Raw genomic sequence first — 24123 nt, forward strand, 5'->3', positions numbered from 1 at the left:
TATTATATCATTGTCTTAACATCTTTTTCATTTCGCTCACTCCATTTGTAGAAGTGATGAAATATCGACCGTTGACATAAGCCTTTTGCTCCACTTTCGGTTCTAGAATCATTGCAAAACCCGCATTCTTGCAAGGGGTCAATGATCCAAAGGTTAGGTTGGGTTGAATTGAAAAATCGAAAACTCAGTACGGTTTTCGGTTTGATTTTTTTTGTTGGGTCAATCTGACCAATTTGAAAATAATGATATAATCCAACCTTATCCTATTTTTAACGTCTGCAGTCGATGTTAGTACGTTGTGACTTGTAAATATTTAATATTTAAAATTTATAAGATTTTAGTTATTAACTTAATATACAGTAAGTAAGTAAATTTGTTAAAAATAATTAAAAAAAAAAAAAACAACTTGACAATCCAACCCAAAAATAAAAGATTGTGTTGGGTTGGATTGTGAACTTTATTCAGGTTACTCGGTGTCATGGTCATGCTCGTCCAAGGCGTGTTGCCCATGACCGTATGCCCATGACAAGCCAAACCCTTTATGTCTTTTCATATTCTAGTGTTTTACTCTTGTATTTCTAGGAAGTACGACGTTTCAGAAATATCATGTCTAGGTCTTGTCAAACATGAAATGCCTCAGAATGTACTATAGGGGATACGACTAGTTGTCAACCTCTCCCTACCCAAGGTTATATACTGTGAGCCGTTGTTATTTCTCTCTTGCTTGCTTATATAACGTTTCTTTCAAAAATCTCTCTCTGCCCTTGTTTTCTAAAACCTTATTAAAATCGAGGCGAGAGGCTCGAGCATACGTCGCTTGGCCGTAGGTGACGTAAGAACGAATTAACTTAGCTCACTTGTTATTGAAAAGTGAGTGCCGCACAATCGCAAATCCACTGCCATCAAGAGTGCGATTGTGACACTTGGCTCACCAATCTAGCTAACCCGAAATTTTTTGTTGGTCCAAAAGATTTTTTCGACCCAATCCATATAAACCCTAGACGTTTCAACGTGTTGGGTTCAATTTTTCGCTTGAACGAGTTGGTTAGACATAACATTACTCTCATTATGCTTATTTATTTCTTTTTATAATTTTTATTATTAATTAGTCAAAATTGAGTAATCAATAATGAAACATGAAGTGTAAATATATTTTATGAAATATTTTAAAATTTATATACTAAATATTTAAATATAAAATTTAGAGAAATAAAAAAAATAAAAAATAAAATAAAAGAACGGTGCTTCTCCTACTGTGTGGTGTTGGCAGCATGTCAAGAATCAGTCAATATCGTCGCTAGCAAAATCCCACTCTCTCTCTCTCTCTCTATTTCTCTCTCTTTCACTCTCAGGGCAGTCGCTTGGCCATCCAAAGGGCAGATGCAGTGTAGATCACATGAAGGAGAGGGCAGAATTTCAATCACTCGCCGATTTCCCAGCCCTAATTGCGAATTGATTCCTGCAACAGGTCTATCTCTCATTTCTTTGTTTTTACTTTTGCATAATTCTATGGAATCTCGTTTTGATTTCGTTTCAATGCTGTTTCAACTATGGGAATTCGTACTTCTTTTTCCATTTTTCTACGTTGTTTTTGATTAAGGGAGTTTATTTTCGATTTTGAACATTCTCTTTTGGTCGTAATTTGTGGAATTCGAGCGATCTAGTTCTGTTTCTGTTGATGTTTCTTGTTTCTTTCTTGAGGATCTTGCTTGATTTGTTGTTCTTGATTGGAATTGTTCAGTTCAAGTTCACGTTTCTAGGGATTTTGCTCGCCGACGAACACTATTCTGCTGCTTCGCTACATTAGACTGATGGTCGATTCTTAAACTGGGCGGATCTTATTACTTGGTATAGAATTCGTCAGGATGATTGTTTCGTATCCTCAGTTTTCTACTGCTTGGTAGTGATCTTGTCTAATTTTCATTGAGTGCTCGGGGGAATTATGCCTGAATTGGCTGATTATTGGATTTATTGAAGTAGAATGGCTATAATCCAAGAGTAGAACAAGCTTGTTTAAATCTATGTACTCCACGACTGATAATATGGGAAAGGAAAATTTGCTGCAGAGAGTAGATGACAACACTGAAGTGAATGGTTGTTCAACTGCCGAGAACGAAGATCTCGGTTGTCAGTCTCGCCATAGTGTAGGCAAGGAATCTGGGGCAAGTTGTCGTGTGTGTCAATGTAGCGAATCTGACAGGAGAGGTGATGCTGTTTTAGGATTTCTAGGCATCACTCCTCCAATAATGGAAGAAAGAAAAAGTGATCGGGATTCTACGTCCGAGAAGCAAAGTCTAGAACATGTTGATGGTTGTTCTGTGTTGAAAAAAAACGTTAAAGGGGATTCTGGTTCAATTAAGTTCATAGGCCCTAATGGGGAGGTTTTCATTTGCAAAGCTGATATTGAAATGGGTTCATGTCATCTTGAAGATGCATTAGTGGAGCTTGGGTGTTCTTGCAAGAGTGACCTTGCTCTTGTACACTATGCATGTGCTCTCAAATGGTTTGTCAGCCATGGATCAACAGTTTGTGAAATTTGTGGATGTATTGCGGAAAATATTAGAACTGATGACTTTAGAAAGGTTGTGAGTTCTTTAAAAGAATATGAAGCTTTAAGGGAAAGAACTGCTCGTGGGGAACCGAATCCTATGCAGACAATTGCTAGTACCGATATAGATCCTGATGCTGTTGCTGCTGTCCGCAGGCAGCGGCTTAGTGAAATTGCATTGTGGTTTAGTCCTCATAGTTATATTAGCAACAATAACTCTAGTGCAGCCTCCCAGGTTGTTTCTGAACATTTGAATACCATCTCAGAAAATGTCGTTCGTGCCGAAAATCCTGCAACCAGGTGGGCTGTTGAGGGTACTGGAATTCTCCTTGCTACAGGTCTGCTCACCGTGACGCTTGCTTGCCTAATAGCTCCTCGTGTGGGGAAGGTAAGTCTTGGTAGCTGTTTTATATTATAGTAATTCAGATGCATCTTTCTTGTCAATATGGTTCATTTAAATTCTCTTATTTTAAAATGAATTCATAGTACTGCAAATTACTGAGGTAAATTTAAAAAATAACGTAGTGTTGAAAAATAATTTTGATTTAAGAGTGTTGAAATAAGACAAATTACAAAATTGGGGTAGAGGAGCAAACTATTGACAAAAATAGGGTAGATTTTTTCAGGATGATTGCCATGTCGCGTATATCGTACTTGAGTTTTAGGCCTTTGTTTATTTTCAAATAATAATCCAATTGTCTTCTATTATGGTTTGCTTGTTCAATGAGTTCTTGTTGTGTTATGTTGAAGACATGGAAACCATCAATACACCATTAGAGCAACCATCCACCACGAAACCAAAAAACACACAACAACCTCTACTTAATTCCCCACAAAGAAGGGAAAAAAGGAACACATAATTCAATCATTTTGTACACAATCAAATTTTAAAGTGGAATAGAAACCTACAAACTCCACAAAAAGTCCACTCCTTGAGAGTTCATTTCATCTCTCTACTTCATTGGTCTTCTTCAAACATTATGTGAGACCCGAGTAAAGGAGGGATACATAAATGGGTCGAGACCACATTTGAATGAGAGGGATCATGAGAATTAGATGACTAAGAAAGACTTAAAAAAATTGAAAGTTTCTACCTATGCCAATATCATAAAAGAGTGATCATGGGAATAGGATAACTAAGAAAGATTTAAAAGAATTGAAAGTCACTACCTATACCAATAAGGTGCACCTTCCTTTTTGGTGGCTTAATCATATGAACTCCATAGTTAAGCATGCTTTACTTTGAGCAATTCTAAGTTGGGTGACTTCTTGGGAATTCTCCTAGTGTAACGACCCGCTTTTTGAGGGACTCAAGCCATGAACCGTTACTCACTAATGTGAAATAGTTAAACACGTGCATGAACATATGAAATTCATTTAAAATAGTAACGAAATTTTTTGATTTTACAAAGGATAAACGGAGACCACCAAAATAGAATATTACAAGTTTAGACTATTTAAAATACACGAAGTACAAAAATTAAAAGACAAGTATGAAAGAAAATCTAGACTTGGATATGACTTGATTCCCTATGGCCAACGCCCACGTGCCCCTCCGCCTCAGCCGCTACATCAGGTTGCACCTGAAAAGAAAATTGAAAAAGTAGGATTGAGTATATAAAATATACTCAGTAACTAGCTTGCTGGTAGTTCATAGTTTGTTTTAAGTCTTATGAAATAAATTTCTTTCGTTTAGTGTCTTATTTTGCTTTAGGAGTTCGTTCCTTAGAGTAAGTTCTTTCTAGGCTACACCCTAGGTTAGTTCGTTCCACCTAGCTCAACTTAGGGTAATTTAGTGGAAACTTGTTTAAGTTCTCGTTTAAGTTCTTGGTTCTTGTTTAAGTTCTTGATTATAGTTCTAGTCCTGTATCATAGGCCCTCAAGGCACAACCTCGACCTCAATCATAACTTCTCATAAGATTCATGTATTCTAAAGTTTAACCAACTCTTAAGTTACTATTGTGGATTTCTGCTGCTCGTGACAGGTTCACTAAAAGGAAACTAACTAGTAAACTCCCTAGTAATCCTCATAGAGTACAATCATACGTCCTAAGATATCATAAGCCAGTTTTATAGTTATCCGGACCCCTGATAGTCGAGTCAGGTTTACAATTAAAGTTAGTTGGCGAGCTTATTGTTATAACTTGGGTTTGTTTGGGGGTAGAGTTCCTCCTTGCCATCGGGGATGAATATGCCAAGGTTGCTATTAAGGATAACTCAAATTTATGGATATATCGACACATAGTTTAATATCGAAGGCTATTATTGATAGATTACTCTAAATAACAGTAGAGTTTATATTTTATTAAGACAATTTTTTAAGAACATTAACAAATATATAATTGCAAATATAAAATTGAATCGACCATATGTCGTCGTTAGTTTCTCTTTGGAGTGCCAATGGTATGGGGTTTTGTAATTGTTCCGTTCATTGATATCCTTTGATCGCGCTAGATTTTTTTCTTGAAATACCTCTTAAAGAACTTTATTTTGGTGCAGAAAACTGCAAAAAGTGGCCTTCATATTCTTCTCGGAGGAGTTTGTGCGTTAACAGTAGTGGTTTTCTTCCGCTTTGTGAGTATAATGCATTTTATTTGGCCTTAAACTTGCTTATCTGGCATCTTTTTTTACTTTTATCATAGGAAACCGTTTATTAATTAGTAACGCATTGACTGGTAGAATGGACTCAGGGTCTCACTCAAATGTAGTTGTTGGGTGTCATAATCACAATCATGTGGCAGCAAGACGACGATTGGGCGATACTTGTTCTAACTCAATGAACAAATCAGTCGCGTGAAAGTCAAATTTTATGGACAATCTTAACGTATGGTCGAGCCTTGGATCATGTTTGAGAGAAATGTTTTATAAAACGTAAGCGAGGGAATGAGTGGAAAACAATTTGAAAGAAATCAATATTATAGGTTAAAAGCGAATAAGCAACAACTACGACTTGATAGCTTAGAACCCGGATAGGAAGAATGGACAACTGGTCACATCCTTCTATAGTACATTTTGGGGCATTTTAGCCTTGGTAGGTGTAGACATGATTTTTGTGAATGGTCATACACCTCCATATTGATATAACAAGATAGTAAAAACCTAACTAGCATGATAGTAAGAAGGGGTTTGGAAAGGGCATGCGGCTATGAATTGTTAGGTTATGGAGCCTGCTGCCAGTTTATAGCTTAGTCAACGGTTATACATAGTAAAGCTATATATGGTAAATGACATATAAGTAAATTGTTATAAATAGTAAATAGATATGTATAGTAAAAAGCTATATCCGGTATCGCTATATATGATAGATTGTGGTACCACTCTATATATGATAGATTGTTTGATAGATTGTTATATATAGTAGATGATTTTTTTGGTAAGGCTATATATATATAGTAAACTGAGCTATATGTGGTAGATAGTTATATATAGTAGATGATTTTTTTGGTAAAACTATATATAGTAAATTGAGCTATATGTGGTAGATAGTTATATATAGTAGATGATTATCTGGTAAAGTTATATATAGTAAATTGAACCATATATATATAGTAGACTGAACCATGTATATATCTCCTTAGATAGAGCTTTGAAAATGTACTCTCTCACCGTACATGCCTGAAGTCATCAATATAAACCTCTAGTCAATATTCCTCCTTGCAATTTTTCTCTCCTGTTCTTTGTGTTCATCTAGATCGAGTGTGCGTTGTTGTGCGATCCTAACAACTGTTATCAGAGCTAGGCGAAATTCACCACGATCTGTGAAGATGGAAAGCTTAAAGATTGGAATTGAGAAGTTCGATGGATCCGATTTTGGTTTCTGGAAGATGCAAATTGAAGATTATTTGTACCAGAAAGATCTTTACGAACCCCTGTTAGGGGTGAAATCGGATACCATAACCATTGAATAGTGGAAGCTCAAGGATCGACAAGCCTTAGGATTGATCTAGTTGACGCTATCCAGAAATGTGGCGTTCAACATCATCAAGGAGAAGACCTTCACGAACCCTTGTTGGGGGTGAAGTCGGATACCATGATCACTGAATAGTGGAAGCTCAAGGATCGACAAGCCTTAGGGTTGATTCGGTTGACACTATCCAGAAACGTGACGTTCAACATCATCAAGGAGAAGACAATGTTAGATCTATTGAAGGTGTTGTCGAATATGTATGAAAAATCGTTGGCTATGAACAAGGTGTATTAGTTGCAGAGATTGTTCAATCTACAGATGCCTGAACGTGAATATGTTGCTAATCATATAAATGAACTCAATATGATTGTAAGTCAACTAAGTTTGGTGAAAATTAATTTCGAGGATGAAATTAAAGCGTTAATTTTGATGTCATTTTTACTTGAGTCATGGGATACTGTTGTTGCCGCAATCAGCTGTTTCTGAGGGTCTGATAAATTGAAGTTTGATGAAATTTGAGATGAAGTTTTTAGTGAAAGTATTCACGAACGAGAAATTGGAGACTATCGGGCAATGCTCTCAGTGTTGATCGAAGGGGAAGAAGTAAATCAAAGAGCCCAAACAAACATGGGTGATCAAAATCAAAGAACCGAGGAAAATCTCCAAACAAACCCAACGTAATGTGTTGGAGCTGTGGAGGGCACTTTCGGACAAATTGTACAAAATTGAAGAAGAAGCAGAATCATAAATCTAGAGATGATGGTTCTATATATACAACAGAAGATACTGAGGATGCTTTAATCCTTAGTGTGGACAACTCGACTGAATCTTAGATTCTGGATTTAGGTGCATCGTTCCATTCGTCTCAAAGTAAGGAATTGTTTCAAAATTTCAAATCAGGAGATTTCGGGAAAGCGTATCTTGCCAACAACAAAACCTTAGAGATTGAAGGGAAGGGAGACGTCTCCCTACAAACTCCAGTAGGAAATTAGTGGACATTACAAGATGTCAGATATATTCATGGTCTCAAAAAGAACCTGATCTCTATTGGTTAGTTGGATAGCACAGGCTATGCAGCAAAGTTTGGAAAGAGTTCGTGGAAGATTGTGAATGGTGCCATGGTTGTTGCATGTGGCACACAATCGGGAACCTTTACACTATTGCAGAGTGTATAAACATGGTTGCTGTTGCTGAGAGTGCTTCTAATTCAAGTCTATGTCACAATAGACTTGGACATATGAGCGTCAAAGGAATGAAGATGCTGACTGCGAAAGGAGTTTTAGAAGGCCTAAAATCTGTTGATATGGGTCTTTGTGGAGTTGTGTTATAGGCAAACAGAAACGAGTTAGCTTCACAAAGGCTGCTAGAGAATCGAAGAAAGTGCGGTTGACAATGGTTCATACAGACGTTTGGGGACCATCTTTAGTTTCATCACTTGGTGGATCAAAGTTCTACGTCACCTTCATCGATGATTTCAGCAGGAAGGTATGAGTTTATTTTCTAAAACACAAGTCAGATGTGTTTATCACCTTCAAGAAGTGGAAAGCGAAGTTGAAAATCAGACCAGCTTGAAGATCAAATGTCTGAGGTCTGACAATGGTGGAGAGTACAACAAATCAGAGTTTAAAACATTTTGTGCCGTTGAGGGAGTTAGGTTTATGAGAACAATTCCCAGTAAGGCAAGACAAAATGGTATGTAAAAAGGATGAACAGAACATTGAATGAGCGAGTAAGAAACATGAGGATTGATTCTGGACTACCAAAGACATTCTGGGCTGATGCTATGAACACACCAGCCTATTTGAAAGAACTCAAGTACTCTCACTTGAGAATTTTTTGCTGTATTACGTATGTTCATGTTGATCAGAGAAGAGAGACAAGCTTGATGCTAAGGCTATGAAGTGCTACTTCATAGGCTATGACTCTGATATGTTCGAGTACAGATTTTGGGATGACAAGAATAGGAAAATCTTAAGACATTGTGACGACCTTTCATGAAAATGTCTTGTACAATGACAGAGAGAAGATTAACTCTAAGACTACGAAGCAAATGGGAGTTGAGCTTGAGTTGCCAGAAAACTCACCTAGTGATGTTACGGCAGAAGCTCAAGAAACTCCTAAGACGATTGCTGAAGAACTAGACGTGGAGCAAGTTACACCTAAGAAGGTGTTGAGGAGATCATCCAAAACTATGAGAGCACCAGATAGATATTCACCTTCATTACATTATTTGTTGTTGACTGACGAAAGAGAACTAGAGTCTTTTGATGAGGCCCTACAAGGGAAGATTCAACTAAGTGGGAGCAAGGTATGGAAGATGATATGAGCTTACTTGAAAAGAATAATACGTGGGTGATGATTGAGTTACCTGTAGGAAAGAGAGCTCTGTTGAACAAATGGGTGTTCAGAATCAAGGGGAACCAAGAATCAAGGTTCAGTTAGTAGTTAAAGGATATTCACAAAGGAAAGACATTGATTATGCTGAGATCTTTTTTTCGATTGTGAAATTAACTACTATCCGAATACTGCTGAGTATTGTTGCATTGGAGAATTTGCACCTTGAGCAAATGGATGTAAAAACAACCAAAAGGGTTTGCAGCTCCAGGCAAGGAGCACATGGTGTGTACGCTCAATAAGAGCTTGTATGGACTGAAACAAACACTGAGACAGTGTTACAAGAAGTTTGACTCATTCATGTGCAAGAGCGGTTTCCATAGGAGTGAAAAGGATTAGTGTTATTACCTCAAGAAATACACTGATTCTTATGTGTTTCTACTCCTGTACGTGGATGATATACTGATTGCTGGATCCAATATGAGGGAGATAAACTACTTGAAGGCGAGCATGTCTTCAGTATTTGAGATGAAAGATTTGGGTGTAGTGAAACAGATTCTTGGGATGAAGATTTCTCGAGATAGATCTGCTGGCACATTAAATCTATTTTAGGAGTAGTACATTGAGAATGTGTTGTCCAAATTCAGGATGAATGATGCTAAACTCAGGACTACCCGTTTGGCAAATTGTATTAAATTGTCAAAGGGGCAATCTCCTAAGGCAGTTGAGGAATGTGAGCACATGGCATTAGTTCCGTATGCTTCTGCAGTTAGGAGTTTGATGTATGCTATGGTCTGCACTAGACCTAATATAACACATGCAGTGGAAGTTGTTAGCAAGTACATGGTAAACCCAAGGAAAGAATATTAGGAAGCTGTGAAGTGACTTCTGAGATATCTGAAAGGTGCATCCAATACTTCACTTTGTTATGACAATGACAAAGTAATTCTGCAAGGTTTTGTGGATGCTGATCTGAGTGGAGATGTAGACTCTAGCAAGAGCACATCTGGATATATCTACACTATAGATGGAACAGTGAGTTGGATGTCCAAGCTTCAGAAATGCATTGCTCTTTCATCTACTGAGATTGAGTACGTGGCAATAGCTGAAGCTAGAAAGTTGATGATTTGGATGATAGACTATTTAGAAGAATTAGGCAAGAAGCAGCGCAAGAAGATTCTTTATACAGATAGTCAGAGTGCCATACAGTTGGTGAAGAACCTAGTCTATCATTAAAAGACAAAACACATCAGAAGATGATACCATTTCACTTGCAGATTAGTGGAAGAAGGTGACATGTGTTTGGAGAAGATAGAAGGTGCAAAAAATCCAGCAGACATGTTGACAAAATGTGTTGATGTTGGAAAATTGAGGTTGTGCAAAGCCTTAATTGGTATGGTGCAGTGAAGATGCTGATGGTCGTTTGAGAATGAAATTCTTGGTTGACTGGATCAGTATTCAGGTGAGAGAATTGTTAGAGTCTGCTGCTTATTTATAGCTTAGTCAACAATTATACATAGTAAAGTTATACATGGTAAATGGCATGTAAAGTAAATTGTCATAAATAGTAAATAGCTATGTATAGTAAAAAGTTATATTCGGTAAAACTATGTATGATAGATAGTTATATATAGTAGATGATTATATCTAGTAAAACTATATATAATAAACTGAACTATATATATATCCCCTTAGGTAGAACTTTGAAAATATATTTTCTGTATTCTCTGTATTCTCTGTATTCTCTCTTACTATACATACTTGAAGTCATCCATATAAATTTTAGCCAATACTCCTCCTTGCAATTTCTCTCTCTTGTTCTTTGTGTTCATCTAGATCGAGTGTGTGCGTTGTTATGCGATCCTAACATGGGTAACACGCCCTAGACAAGCATGACTGAGACATTCGACACAAAGAACAGGAGAGAGAAAATGCAAGGAGAACTCTGACTAAAAAGGTTTGTATTGATAACTCCAGCTATGTACACCATAGAGAATACAAAGAGTACATAAAGTACATTTTCAAAACTTTGCCTCAGGGGATATATATATGGTTCAACTTACTATATATATAGCTTTACCATATATAACCACTACTATATATAACTATCTACCATATATAGCTTTACCGGATATAGATTTTTACTATGCATAGCTATTTATTATTTATAAAAATTTACTTTATATGTCATTTTCCATATATAGCTTTACTATGTATAACCGTTGACTAATCTATAAATAAGTAGCAGACTCCATAACCTAACAGGGCCCCCTTGTATATGAAGCCACACGAGGGCCCTTGACTGTGGTCGTTCTTGTTGTGAGGTTTCCGCCATGGAGTTCTACCTCTATGTTGGGAGGATTCACCATCCCCTCCTCCAGCTTCGAGTTTGTCACCTTCTCACCTTCTCACCTTTGGTTGGGGAGTTGGATAGGTAATTTCTATTACTCCCATTTGCGGAAGCTTGATTCCGCTTTACCTCTTGTGGTTGATTGTTGCTATAGTCAAACAGTCGTTCAACTGTAGCATAGGCTGTGGAAAGATCTTGAACTCTGTTCGTAGAGCGTGGTTTTCGTCCATGACTTCAGCCCCTCAACAAAACTGAAGACCTTATCTTTCTCGGACATGTCACGAATATCCAACGTAAACATAGAAAACTGCTTAACGTAGTCTTAGAAATTTCCAATATGCTTAAGCTCCTTTAACTTCCTTCTCACTATTATCTCAACATTATCTGGGAAGAATTGTGAGCGGAGTTCTTGTTTTAAGTTCTCCCAAGTATCCACAGTCCATCAATCATCTCGAATGTGTATGTACTTGAATCTTCATTACAACTTTGCATCGTAGATTTATACTTGCACATAGATTACAATGTTAATATGCAATTGTTTAGGCACATCTAGAAGCTTATTTAACCGCCCTTCATTGATTTTCTTTCTCAAACGTTGTGCTTATGGAGGGGTGGCTGAACTATTCTGATGCGCTGGAGCTCTTTTATGAGCTTGTTTGTTTTTTGGTATAGCTTATAGTGATTGGATGATGTAGCTGGCAGAGCCTTCTTGGTCTCATCATTATCAGACTCATTTGAATTTCTCTCTTCAAGTTGAGATTGGTCTAGGGTAGGTTGATTGATAGTGCCTGAACTTCTCTATCAATAGGGTTCGATTGTCTTCCGCATTGCTTGACATTTCCTTAAAGACGAAGTTTCTGAATGATTGCGCCATTCTTGGCCATATACTCGTTTATTAAAGATACGAGTGAAGTTGAGGTTGAAGCTGTTAGTACGTTGATTCCTTGCTGATTGTTGCGTTGAAATTTTTCTCGGTGTTGTAGAATGGAAACATTTGAGTTAGTGTTAAGCCAGGAAGATGTAATTGTAATAGCTCAAGCCCATCGCTAGCAGATATTGTCCTCTTTGAGCTTTTCGTTTCGGGCTTTTCCTCAAGGTTTTTAAAACGCATTTGCCAGAGAGAGGTTTTCACACCCTTGTAAAGAATGCTTCGTTCTCTTCTCCAACTGATGTGGATCTCACAATCCACCTCCCTTTGAGGCTCAGTATCCTCGCTGGTACTCGTTCCCTTCTCCAATCAATGTGGGACCCCCAATTTACCCCCCTTTGGGGTCCAGCATCCTTGCTGGCACACCGCCTCCTATCCACCCCCTTCGGGGTTCAACCTCCTTGCTGGCACATTGCTCGGTGTCCGTCTCTGATACCATTTGTAATAGTCCAAGCCACTGCCAGTCGATATTGTCTTTTTTGGGCTTTCCCTTTCAGGCTTCCTCTCAAAGTTTTTGTGCCTTCCTAATGCATTAGTGCCTGTTTCTACACCTTTATAAAAAATGTTTTGTTCTCCTCCTCAATCGATGTGGGATCTCACAGTGGTTTACTTACGTGAAGCAGGCACTAATGCATTAGGAAGGTTTTGATTCCCTCCCAGGGGTGATATCTCTTGCAAGTGTTGAATAGATTATTTTTGTTATTATTTGGCTGCCTCCACATTATAAATTGACTCTGAATTAGATGGACAACTTTTTCCAACGTGCGGTTGTAGTTGGAATATGCACATGACAGTTGGCTACTTGGTTTTTACCGAGAGAACTGTGGGCTGCGTTGACATTGACTTCACCAAGTTAGTTAATGCAGCCATCTGATGTACTTGAAAACTTCTTGTGCTGGATTGAATAGGAAGCTCTCTCTTATCTTAGGCAGATCCCTATTCGTAGTTATTCTTGACGATGTTTTTCACGGAGAAGCCATTAAGTAAACTTGTGAGTTCTCACATTGGTTAGAGAGGGGAACGAAGCATTCATTATAAGGGTATGGAAGCATCTCCCAAGTAGACCCGTTTTAAAATCGTGAGACTGACGGCTATACATAATGGGCCAAAGTAGACTATCTACTAGCGGTGGACTTGAGCTGTTACAAATGGTATCAGAGCCAGACACCGGATGGTATGCCAAAAAGGACGTTGGTCTCCCAATGAGGGTGGACTGTGATATCCCACATCGATTAGAGAGGGGAACGAAACATTCCTTGTAAGGGTGTGAAAACCTCTCCTTAATAGACGCGTTTTAAAACTGTGAGGCTGATGCCCATACGTAATGGATCAAATTGGACAATATTTACTAGTGGTGAGCTTGGATGGTTACAAAACTACACGTAAGAATCAGCAAAAGGTGAATCCTTATCTTCAAAGATCCATAGATTTCTTCAATGGGATATTTTAAAATTCTCAAGTAATAGTAAAAATATGGTATACTTGTATACGTATATACTCGAAGTCCACATTGAAGGGTTGTGTACCCATTCGTCGCATTAATCGTTTAACATACTTTTACATGGGCATTAATCGTTTACCTGTGAGATAGTTTGAGAAACCTCAGCTGTAATTCTTGACATCTATTCTTTCCATTTCTGCAGTTTGTGCTTACCAGAATAAAATATGGACCTGCACGATACTGGGCCATTTTGTTCGTCTTTTGGTTCCTAGTGTTTGGCATTTGGGCGTCGAGGACACACAGTGCCCATACGACGTAACCGAGTACGTGATGTACATTCTATTCGACTGTTTTTCGTTCTCCACTTCAAGGCGATATAGAAGAGTTTGATACCTTCTTTGAGGTACTAATATCATGATAAATATATATATATATTCCTGCAGGGTTTCGATTTTATGTTGTATTTTAGGTTGTACTGAGTGTAAAGTTCACATTGAGAAAGGTATGCAAGTATCCAACAGGATACAACATACCCTTCAGTTGTATTCCCTTGACATCAGAGCTGAGCATTTTTTTCTTTTATTTGTTAGAAGGATCTTTGATTCTTTTAAAATTTTGGTAAATTTCTCTCATTTTTGAAGTGTTCTAAAATGGTGGATGATTCGATTATAAGTTTCTAGCTAGATATCGAATCAGATCGGTTACTGCCTTCGGTTGGTAAATTATCGTTGGTTCGATCTCATTAGTTCGATAGTTGAGTTTTAGTTGGTTAGTTTCTCCCGACACTTATCTTGCTTGGCTTTTTTTTTGTTAAGCATAATATACAAATATTATGGAGTATGGATTTTGGAGCGGTCTGATTGCATGATTGCTGAAATTAGTGTTTTTTCATGAGTTCAAATTACACCTTGATCATTTCGTTCGAATGGTTGATGGACCTCTCATTGAAGTTACATGAACATCGTCAATAAAATTGTCAAATGATGTCTTATTCTCGACTGTTTTTTTGTGTTCTTAAATTTAATGTAACTTATTTTTTATTGTTCTTCGTGTTCTAAAATGGTGGATGATTTGATTATAAGTTTCTAGCTAGATATTGAACTAGATCAGTTACTGACTCTGGTTGGTAAATTATCGTTGGTTCGATCTCGTCGGTTCAATAGTTCATTCTCAGTTAGTCAGTTTCTTCCGACACTTATCTTGCCTTGCTTTTTTTTTTTTTCGTTAAGCATAATATACAAATATTATGAAGTCTAGATTTTGGATCGGTCTGATTGCATGATTATTGAAATTAGTGTTTTTTCACGAGTTCAAATTACACCTTGATCATTCAGTTCGAATAGTTGATGGACCTCTCGTTGAAATTACATGAACATCGTCAATAAAATTGTCAAATGATATCTTATTCTCGACTGTTCTTTGTGTTCCTAAATTGAATGTAACTTATTTTTTATTGTTCTTCGTGTTTTAAAATGGTAGATGATTTGATTATAAGTTTCTAGCTAGATATCGAACCAGATTAGTTACTGCCTTCGGTTGGTAAATTATTGTTGGTTTGATCTTGTCGGTTCGATAGTTCAGTCTTAGTTAGTCAGTTTCTCTCGACACTTATCTTGCCTTGCTTTTTTTTGTTAAGCATAATATACAAATATTATGGAGTCTGGATTTTGGAGCGGTCTAATTGCACGATTACTGAAATTAGTATTTTTTCACGAGTTCAAATTACACCTTGATCATTCCGTTCGAATAGTTGATGGACCTCTCATTGAAATTACATGAACATCGTCAGTAAAATTGTCAAATGATGTCTTATTCTCGTTTTTTATGTTCCTAAATTGAATGTTCGTGTTCTAAAATGGTGGATGATTTGATTATAAGTTTTTAACTAGATATTGAACCAGATCAGATACTGCCTCCAGTTGGTAAATTATTGTTGGTTTGATCTCGTCGGTTCGATAGTTTAGTCTAAGTTAGTCAGTTTCTCCCGACACTTATCTTGCCTTGCTTTTGTTAAGCATAATATACAAATATTATGGAGTTTGAATTTTGGAGCAGTCAGATTGCATTATTATTGAAATTAGTGTTTTTTAACGAGTTCAAATTACACCATGATCATTCAGTTTGAATAGTTTAATGGACCTCTCGTTGAAGTTACATGAACATCATCAATAAAATTGTGAAATGATGTTTTATTCTTGACTGTTTTTTGTGTTCCTAAATTGAATGTTACCTATTTTTTTGTTGTTTTTCGTGTTAAATTGAACGATGGCCAATTTGGATAATATGGATAATACAACGTTGTTAGGTGTCGAAATTGGATTTGTTAATTTAAATTACAATCAAATATGTGTTGTCATATAAAAAAAAATTGAGTTAATTAATAGTTCATTAAAGTTTAAAGAGTCAACAAAAATTTAATTAATTAAGTAAAAAAAATTACAAAAATGAGCAAAATTATAATTGTGTAAATTTGATTTTGATCCAAAATTTAAAATTTATTTTCTCTACATAAATACGACCATTTTAAATATCCATTTTTTATTAAAAAAAAATATGAAACTAAATTAAAGAACAATATTTTGACATTTAGTATGCCACGTGGAGGAAGACTTGCTGACTTGGCGCCATTTGGTTGGTCAATGACACATGATCAACAGACATGTCATAAAATTTTATTAATTCCAAATTAAATTTGAGAAATGAGAAATCACAGAAGAAAAAGAGATTAGGAAGCGTAGAGACTCAATATCATCCGCCATGACTGCTCGCAAGAGAGCTTCTGCAAACCCATCGGTCAAAGAACCTTCTCCCAAAGAAATAGACAAGATCCACCAAAGCAAATCCCCAATAATATCGGATGATCCGCCCCTTGCGCCGCCGAAAACAGGTTTTATCTTCAAGCTCGTTCTCTTCTTCTCTGTCCCATACCTTTACCTCATCTTCTACCGCTACAAGATCGACATAGAGCTCAGAAGATCAATCATCATCAATGCTGGCCTCAGTCTTGCTGGATTCTTTGTCACTCTGTGGATGATACCTGTTGCCTCCAGATACGTTATTAGGCGTAATTTATTTGGCTATGATATCAACAAGCGGGGTACCCCTCAAGGCGCGGTTAAAGTGTAAGTGATTTCAATTCAAATTGATAACTCTGATTAGATTTAGACATTTTGGGAACATGATTTGGTTTTTGCTTGCCAGAATTTTTGTTCAGTTTGATTTAACTTTCTGGGTGACTTCTAGTTTAAATTAGGTTTCGGAATGTTTATGGGTTCAATTTTCTGATTGCCAAGCTCCAAATAGACCAAATTGAACTAAAAAAATCAATTAAATAAAACAAAATTACAGATAATCTATTTATTGTCTCTAATTTTTTTTTGAGGAATTAACATCATGAATCTTCTCTGGAGGATTTGGCCTATGGTATTGGGCATAAAATAGTTTATTTTTCGTAAGTAAGTGTCGGAGTTATGGTTATTTTATGAACTGGTTATTCATGAATTAATATATTATGAATGATATTTTAGGGATATATAGTAGGCAGTTACTGAATTCATGTGATCAATGATAACAACATTAGGTAATTGAAATTCTGGTGGCATTTATAAATGAGGAGGTAAGTTAAGAAACCAGTTTTCTTTTTTGTTTTTGGATAGTTGCTTCTGTGAAAAAATTGTTTTTGACTCAGGATGTGTAACGGTCCGACCTACCGCTAGTAGATATTGTCCTCTTTAGACTATCCCTTTCGGGCTTCCCCTCAAGGTTTTTAAAACGCGTCTGCTAGGGAAAGGTTTCCACCCCCTTATAAAGGGTGTTTCGTTCTCCTCCCCAACCGATGTGGGATCTCACAATCCACCCCCTTTCAGGGCCTAACGTCTTCGCTGGCACTCGTTCCTTTCTCCAATCAATGTGGAACCCCTACCAAATCCACCCCCCCCTTTCGGGGCCCAGTGTCCTTACTGACACACCGCCTTGTGTCTACCCTCCTTCGGGAAACAACCTCCTCGCTGACACATCGCCCGGTGTCTAGTTCTGATATCATCTGTAACGGCCCATGTCCACCGCTAGCCGATATTGTCCTTTTTGAGCTTTCCCTTTTGGTCTTCCCCTCAAGGTTTTTAAAACGCATCTGCTAGGGAAATGTTTCCACACCCTTATAAAGAGTGTTTCGTTCCCCTCCCCAACCGATATGCGATCTCACAATCCACCTCCCTTCAGGGCTCAATGTCCTCACTGGCACCAGGTCCTTTCTCCAATCGATGTGGGACCCCTACCAAATCCACCCCCCTACGGGGCCCAGCGTCCTTACTGGCACACCGCCTTGTGTCTACCCCCCCTTCAGAGAACAACCTCCTCGCTGGCACATCGCCCGGTGCCTGGCTCTGATACCGTCTATAATGGTCCATGCCCACCGCTAGTTGATATTGTCCTCTTTGAGCTTTCCCTTTCGGGCTTCTCCTCAAGGTTTTTAAAATACGTCTGCTAGGGAAAGGTTTCCACACCCTTATAAAGGGTGTTTCGTTCTCCTCCCCAACCAATGGGGATCTCAGATGATGTGTTTTTAAACTTTTGTTATAAGACATCTATATTTGCTAGTTTTAAATCTCATGTACCTTTTTGATGCACTTTCTGATACTTCACTGTGTTTTGCAGGCCTGAGTCGCTGGGAATTGTTGTGGGGATTTCCTTCTTGGTCTTAGCAATTGCGTTTCAGTATTTTAACTTCACATCAGATTCAAATGTGAGCCCCAAGCCTACAAAGATTTTTGCCATTTGAAGTTGTTTCATAGCTATGGATTAATTCCTTCCTATTGAGTAGATTTCTGTTCTTCTTTTTATTTAATTTAGTTTTAATTGATATATTTGCTATAATGATTCTTTAATTATTCTTCATATTTTGGCGAGGGTGGGGAGATGTTGATCATAAAAGCCTTAGTTTGACCCATATTCCCCAAAAAAGGAATCCTGCTCTAATAGGCTCCGAATAAATTAAATACATGCATTAAAATACGAAGGCTTCTTATTCCACGGCAACGAAAACACTTTTATCTTATGCTCAACTTTATCAAACAAGCACTTGCATGAGTTTTGTCAAATTTATGTGTCAATTTTTCAAAGATTAAACTGTTAAATAATGTGACAATGCAGTGGCTCGTTGAGTACAATGCAGCCTTGGCATCTATTTGCTTTATGACATTGCTTGGATTTGTAGATGATGTTCTTGATGTCCCCTGGAGAGTGTGAGTATTTTCTTTACTCAATGTTTGTTTCATATCTAAGATGTCATCTAGCATGGTGCTTTAGTAATTCTAAGACTATATTCTGACCTGCCTTCTTTTATTTGCGGTAAAGATCAGGAAACTGCTACTGCCATCGTTTGCTGCTCTCCCCTTGTTGATGGCTTACGCTGGGCACACTACTATTATAATCCCAAAGCCTTTGATTCCATACCTTGGAATGGATGTCTTAGATCTTGGTAAGATTTCAGACAAAATATGTTTATGTTGGAGATAGAATGCATGATCCAATGTTGTTCTATGTTGATCCAATGTCACAAGTTTTGGAGTATTCTAAAATTCAGTTATGCTTGTTCGAGAATTCTCTTGTTGTAACGGTCCAAGCCCACCGCTAGCAGATATTGTCCTCTTTGGGCTTTCCCTTTCAGGCTTCCACTCAAGATTTTTAAAATGCGTCTGCTAGGGAAAAGTTTCCACACCCTTATAAACGGTATTTCGTTCTCCTCCCCAACCAATATGGGATTCTCACACTTGTGCTCCTCGGTCTTCTCTCCCTTGAGTTTTGCCTATTTCTACCATGAGTCAAAGATACTCGTCCCCGAGTAATGAAGCCCTTCAAGATAAAGAGGAGGTTTCTAAATGAGAATTTGTTAATCTAAAGAGAGTGCTTTTGATGAAGTATTGATATAATTAAATTTATCGTAACCTATTTAGCTTAAGTTTATGAGTCTAGTGGTGATTTAACGGGGTGATATTAGAGCAGGAGGTCGAGTGTTCTAACTCCTATAATATTTTTCCTTCGCTCATTAATATTAATTTGACTTGTTAGGCCTTTTTGAAATTTTCAAACCAAGCGAGGAGGGTTAAAGTTGTGATATAACTTCGCTAATAAAATTTTGCATTTTCTCGCAATGATCTACTGGTTTACAAGGATGTGTTGTAAGAGAAGAATGGCTTGTAACTCATTGCCTCAATGTTTTTTAAAACGTGTCTACTAGGGAGAGGTTACCACACTTTTATAAGACATATTTCGTTCCCCTCTCCAATCGATGTGGAATCTCACGATCAATCCTCCTTGGAGGCCCAACATCCTCACTGGTACACCGCCTGGTGCCTGGCTCTAATACCATTTGTAACCGCCCAAGCCTACTGCTAGCAAATATTGTCTTCTTTAGGCTTTCTCTTTCGGATTTCACCTCAAGGTTTTTTAAAACGTGTCTGCTAGGGAGAGGTTTCCACACCCTTATAAGGAATGTTTTGTTCCTCTCTCCAATCGGTATGGGATCTCACCGGAGCTGACCATTTCCCCAGACTGTTGTGGTATATATCTAGAAACAGTCCTCTGAAAGTGTTATACTCTTTTATTATGCCAGGAACTTTATTAAGGATGAGAACCAGTGCTTGCTTGCATGTCGCTTGGCCGTTCTAAACTAACATGTAGCATGAAGCTTGTGTTGTAACTAAGCGTCAGTTCTAAGTCCGGTGGCCACATAAGTCTCTGCTTCCTAGGCAGTTAACACATTGGTAACTTCAGTAATAACTTCTCGTGAGATCACACATCGGTTGGGGAGGAGAACGAAACACTCTTTATAAGGGTGTGGAAACCTCTCCCTATCAGACGCGCTTTAAAAACCTTGAGGAAAAGCCTGAAAGAAAAAGCCCAAAGAGGAAAATATCTGCTAGTGGTGAGTGTCAACGTTGATGTACTTGGTCAGCATTTCAAACGAGTTAATGTCTTAATCCTAACTTGGCTTAGCTCTCCAATAATTTGGTGATCGAGATACTAATTTCTACTACACTATGATACACAGGATGGATATATAAGCTTTATATGGGACTATTGGCAGTGTTCTGTACAAACTCCATTAACATTCATGCTGGTTTAAATGGCTTGGAAGTTGGGCAAACAGTTGTCATTTCATTTGCGGTAAGTACTGAACAAGCTGTAGTAAAGGGGCCCAATTTTCTTGAGCATGACATGTCTTAGCAATTTGCAGATATTGGTTCATAACGTTATGCAAATTGGAGCGTCAACAGATCCTGAGTACAAGCAGGCCCATGCATTTTCTACATATCTTGTTCAACCCCTATTAGCCACATCCTTAGGCTTGCTAGCTTTCAATTGGTAATTTATCGTGCTTTACGAAAATCGTATAGTTTTTTACCTGTTTTTCCTTGATGTTTCAGTCTTCTCAACATCTTTTGTTGGCTTGCGTGATTTAGGTACCCGTCATCGGTCTTCGTGGGAGATACCTATACATACTTTGCTGGGATGACTATGGCTGTGGTCGGGATTCTAGGCCATTTTAGGTGCGTACTTTGTTCTAAGTTTCGCTTTTTTTTTCTTCCCTAGAACTTAATTGACATTTCATAGTCAAGTAGATGGAATACACAAAAAACGGCGAGGAGGAGATGGGCTAACGATCTTGAGCACTCAAAATGAACTCCAGATATCTGAAAAGATCAGGATTCTGGGATTATTAAGTGATAACGGTATCTGCCTTTGCTTGTGGCTTCACAAATATAAGTCGATAACACATCAAAAGGAAAAGAAGAAAAAACAAACTAGTTCCTGTGTAGTTTTGCTTGAGAGGAAGCCTGAAGCTACACAAATCTTCATTTATCTTTGGAAATTGGATTACTTCTTTTGATCACAAATCAGCCAAAAGAGATTTCTTTTGTACGACTCTGCAAAGGGTCCGAGGTCTTAGCTTTTTCCCTAAATCATAGAATGTCCATGTAATCCAAGAAACTTGGAGCCCTTACTCGAGTATGCTCATGCATAAACAACGAAAATATTGTCTACCCTCATCTCGTGCTAGCGAACTCCTTATCTAATGACTATTGTACCCTTATTAATCTAATGGTATCGTGGCAGAGTGGCCTTGCTGCCACAATCCACTGAGATTCAGCTCTTCGTCGCTCAGATCCTGTCCCTTCCCACGCAATAGACAAATGTGATTCTACATGTTAATGATTGGACATGCTCCAAAGAAGCAACAAAGAAAAAAAAAACAAATAAACGTACTCAATGGAAAATAAAAAAGTCCTTGCGAGTGTTCTTTCTTTCTTGAAGACAAGGCAAAGGAATTGCTTTACCTTCTTCTCTCGTCCAGTCTATTTACCGAGTGAAAGAGTGAAAGAAGAATTTGAGTCTTTCCTTCTCGTTCAAACGAATGAATCTTGAGTTGAGTCTTTACTTTCTTTCGATTATTCAAGACTTACCTTTGGCCAAATGGTAAAAAAAATGATTCACAGCCAAATGACATTTGTTTGAAGATACTGGTTCAAGACTTGTTAACTATGATCTTCTAATTCGTTTTTGTTATATCCTTCCTGATGCAGTGAAACTCTTCTGATCTTCTTTTTCCCTCAAGTTCTGAACTTCCTTCTGTCACTCCCCCAGGTTCGATCCTCTACTCCGTGCGTGTAAGACTTATCTGTATGTTTTCATCGTTTAACGTGTAAGATACGTGTTTGCAGTTGTTTGGATTTGTTGCGTGTCCACGTCATCGGCTGCCGAGGTATGCATTTTCCTATCCTATTATCCTTCTTTTCTTTGGGGGAAAAAAATAATACTGCTGCATAGTTTAGTCTTCTTATATCTTCTTGCCCACAGATTTGATCCACAGAGTGGACTACTGACTGGAACAAATGATGGAACACTTGTGAACTTTTTCTTGCGAATATTTGGGAGAAAAACAGAGAAATCACTTTGCACCTATCTTCTTGTTTTCCAGGTGATTTTTTTTTGTTTTGTTTTTGTTTTTCTTCTATTCAAAGGCATCCTGAACAAGAAAAGAAAGAAGAATTAATCCCCTTAGTTCGTTATGAACTTGACTATATAGAATTAATCCCGTTTAAGGGGAGTAAGATTCGGATTACCTTATTATTTCAAGGCAAGAACACTAGATTGAGATTTGAATCACTCCAAAAGTAATAAGATTGATCGTGTCAAACTTGAATGATTCTAAACATGCAATATAAACTATATAATTGCAAAGAAACTTAGTCATTGGCTAAAGGAAAATGTAAGAACACTTAGCCTTAGTGATAAGGAATCACTCCAAGGGATAAACTATATAGAATTGCAAAGAAACTTAGTCATTGGCTAAAGGAAAATGTAAGAACACTAGCTTTAGTGATAAGGAATCACTCCAAGGAAAAGTAAAATTCGAATTATCTTGTTGATTAAATATCTCAAGGCAAGAACACGTAATTGAGATTCGAATCACTTCAGAAGATTGATCATGTTAAGCTTAAATGATTCTAAACATGTCATCTAAACTATATAGAATTGTAAAGAAACTTAGCCATTGGCTAAAAGAAAACATTTGGTCTCTTAGAAGAACATACATGGCTTTATATAGTCTCAAAATTAAAATCCTTAACCTTCTATAAGGCATTCCAAACGGTGTAACGTTTATTATTTATGAACATAATTAACCACTGTGTATATTTTATGACCATAATTTGCCACTAGGTAAATAAGTTTTAAAATACATTAAAGAAACACCATAACTCTAAATTACCATCCACAAAAAATTTAGACAAAAAAAAATTTATTTTGCGAAGACAGGATTTGAACCAAGCTATTCTACCCTACGAAGAATGGTGAACTAATAGACAAACAAAGATTGAATGTACCCCTATACCATATATGTACAAATATAATAGTCGATTTATACATAATGGTAAAGGGGTCCCTCTATGATCACAAAATTGAATAGAAAGGAATATATGAATCCTTACCAACTTGATCCATTAAAGAAATACCATAATTCTAAATTATCATCCACCCTGTGACCATTTAAGAATAAATGAAGCTTTATTCTTCTTTAATGTACGAACGACAACATCATGTGATAGTTTGAACAACATTTTCTTCACATTTTCCTTGAAGTTTATATTGCATGATTGATGCCTTGGTTTGTATCACGAATGCATCTCCATGTTTTGTTCTATATAATCGTTCTTACATTTATCTGTGAGCAGGGCGTTTCTTGCTGCTTCTGTTTCTTGCTGAGGTATTTGCTTACTGGATGGTATAAATGATGCAAAAACAAAACAATCTTCACTTCGAAGCATTTCAAAATCATACCATCATATACTTCGAAGTGGTTTACTCTGCTGTTGTTGAGTTAAAAGAATATGATTTGATTTTAGCTTAGAAAGTTAGAACTTTGTTTATATTTAACCGTGTGTCAAATGAAAAGTTTGCTCTTTATATGGTTGATATCTGATCACATGAAAGTTTCTGAAATGTTCTTTTGCTACGTTCTTACCTTATTGCAGCCAAAGTCATTTTTTATTTGTTATTTTTGAGCTCGAGAACGTATTAGGTGGGCTCTTGATCGATACTATATGCATTAATCATT

At 37.3% G+C, this 24123-nt stretch overlaps 2 protein-coding genes across 4 annotated transcripts; both read left to right on the top strand.

Moving 5' to 3' along the window:
• The first annotated feature begins 1261 nt into the window (after positions 1-1261).
• LOC111435487 lies at positions 1262-14140 on the top strand. 3 transcript variants are annotated; one of them, XR_002709084.1, is made up of 5 exons: positions 1262-1468; positions 1761-2936; positions 5048-5122; positions 13711-13911; positions 13978-14140. XR_002709084.1 is itself a non-coding variant. In XM_023072874.1 (4 exons), the coding sequence occupies exons 2-4, from the start codon at positions 2022-2024 to the stop codon at positions 13825-13827; spliced, it is 1107 nt and encodes a 368-aa protein (XP_022928642.1). In that variant the 5' UTR covers positions 1262-1468; positions 1742-2021; the 3' UTR covers positions 13828-14140. The 3 variants fall into 3 exon arrangements, 2 of the variants coding, with proteins under 2 accessions (XP_022928642.1, XP_022928641.1); XM_023072874.1 differs by having other exon boundaries at positions 1742-2936; positions 13711-14140; XM_023072873.1 differs by having other exon boundaries at positions 13711-14140.
• Positions 14141-16212: 2072 nt separating this feature from the next.
• On the top strand, positions 16213-24021 carry LOC111435485 (UDP-N-acetylglucosamine--dolichyl-phosphate N-acetylglucosaminephosphotransferase-like). Its single transcript, XM_023072870.1, has 11 exons — positions 16213-16630; positions 18162-18249; positions 18657-18748; positions 18866-18984; positions 20557-20672; positions 20743-20870; positions 20969-21055; positions 22091-22151; positions 22229-22269; positions 22365-22485; positions 23741-24021. Exons 1-11 carry the CDS (start codon positions 16266-16268, stop codon positions 23798-23800), a joined length of 1278 nt encoding a protein of 425 aa, XP_022928638.1. The 5' UTR covers positions 16213-16265; the 3' UTR covers positions 23801-24021.
• The last annotated feature ends 102 nt before the right edge of the window (positions 24022-24123 follow it).

The sequence above is a fragment of the Cucurbita moschata genome, unplaced genomic scaffold, assembly GCF_002738365.1.
Source record: "Cucurbita moschata cultivar Rifu unplaced genomic scaffold, Cmos_1.0 Cmo_Scf00049, whole genome shotgun sequence".
NCBI classification, from domain to species: domain Eukaryota; kingdom Viridiplantae; phylum Streptophyta; class Magnoliopsida; order Cucurbitales; family Cucurbitaceae; genus Cucurbita; species Cucurbita moschata.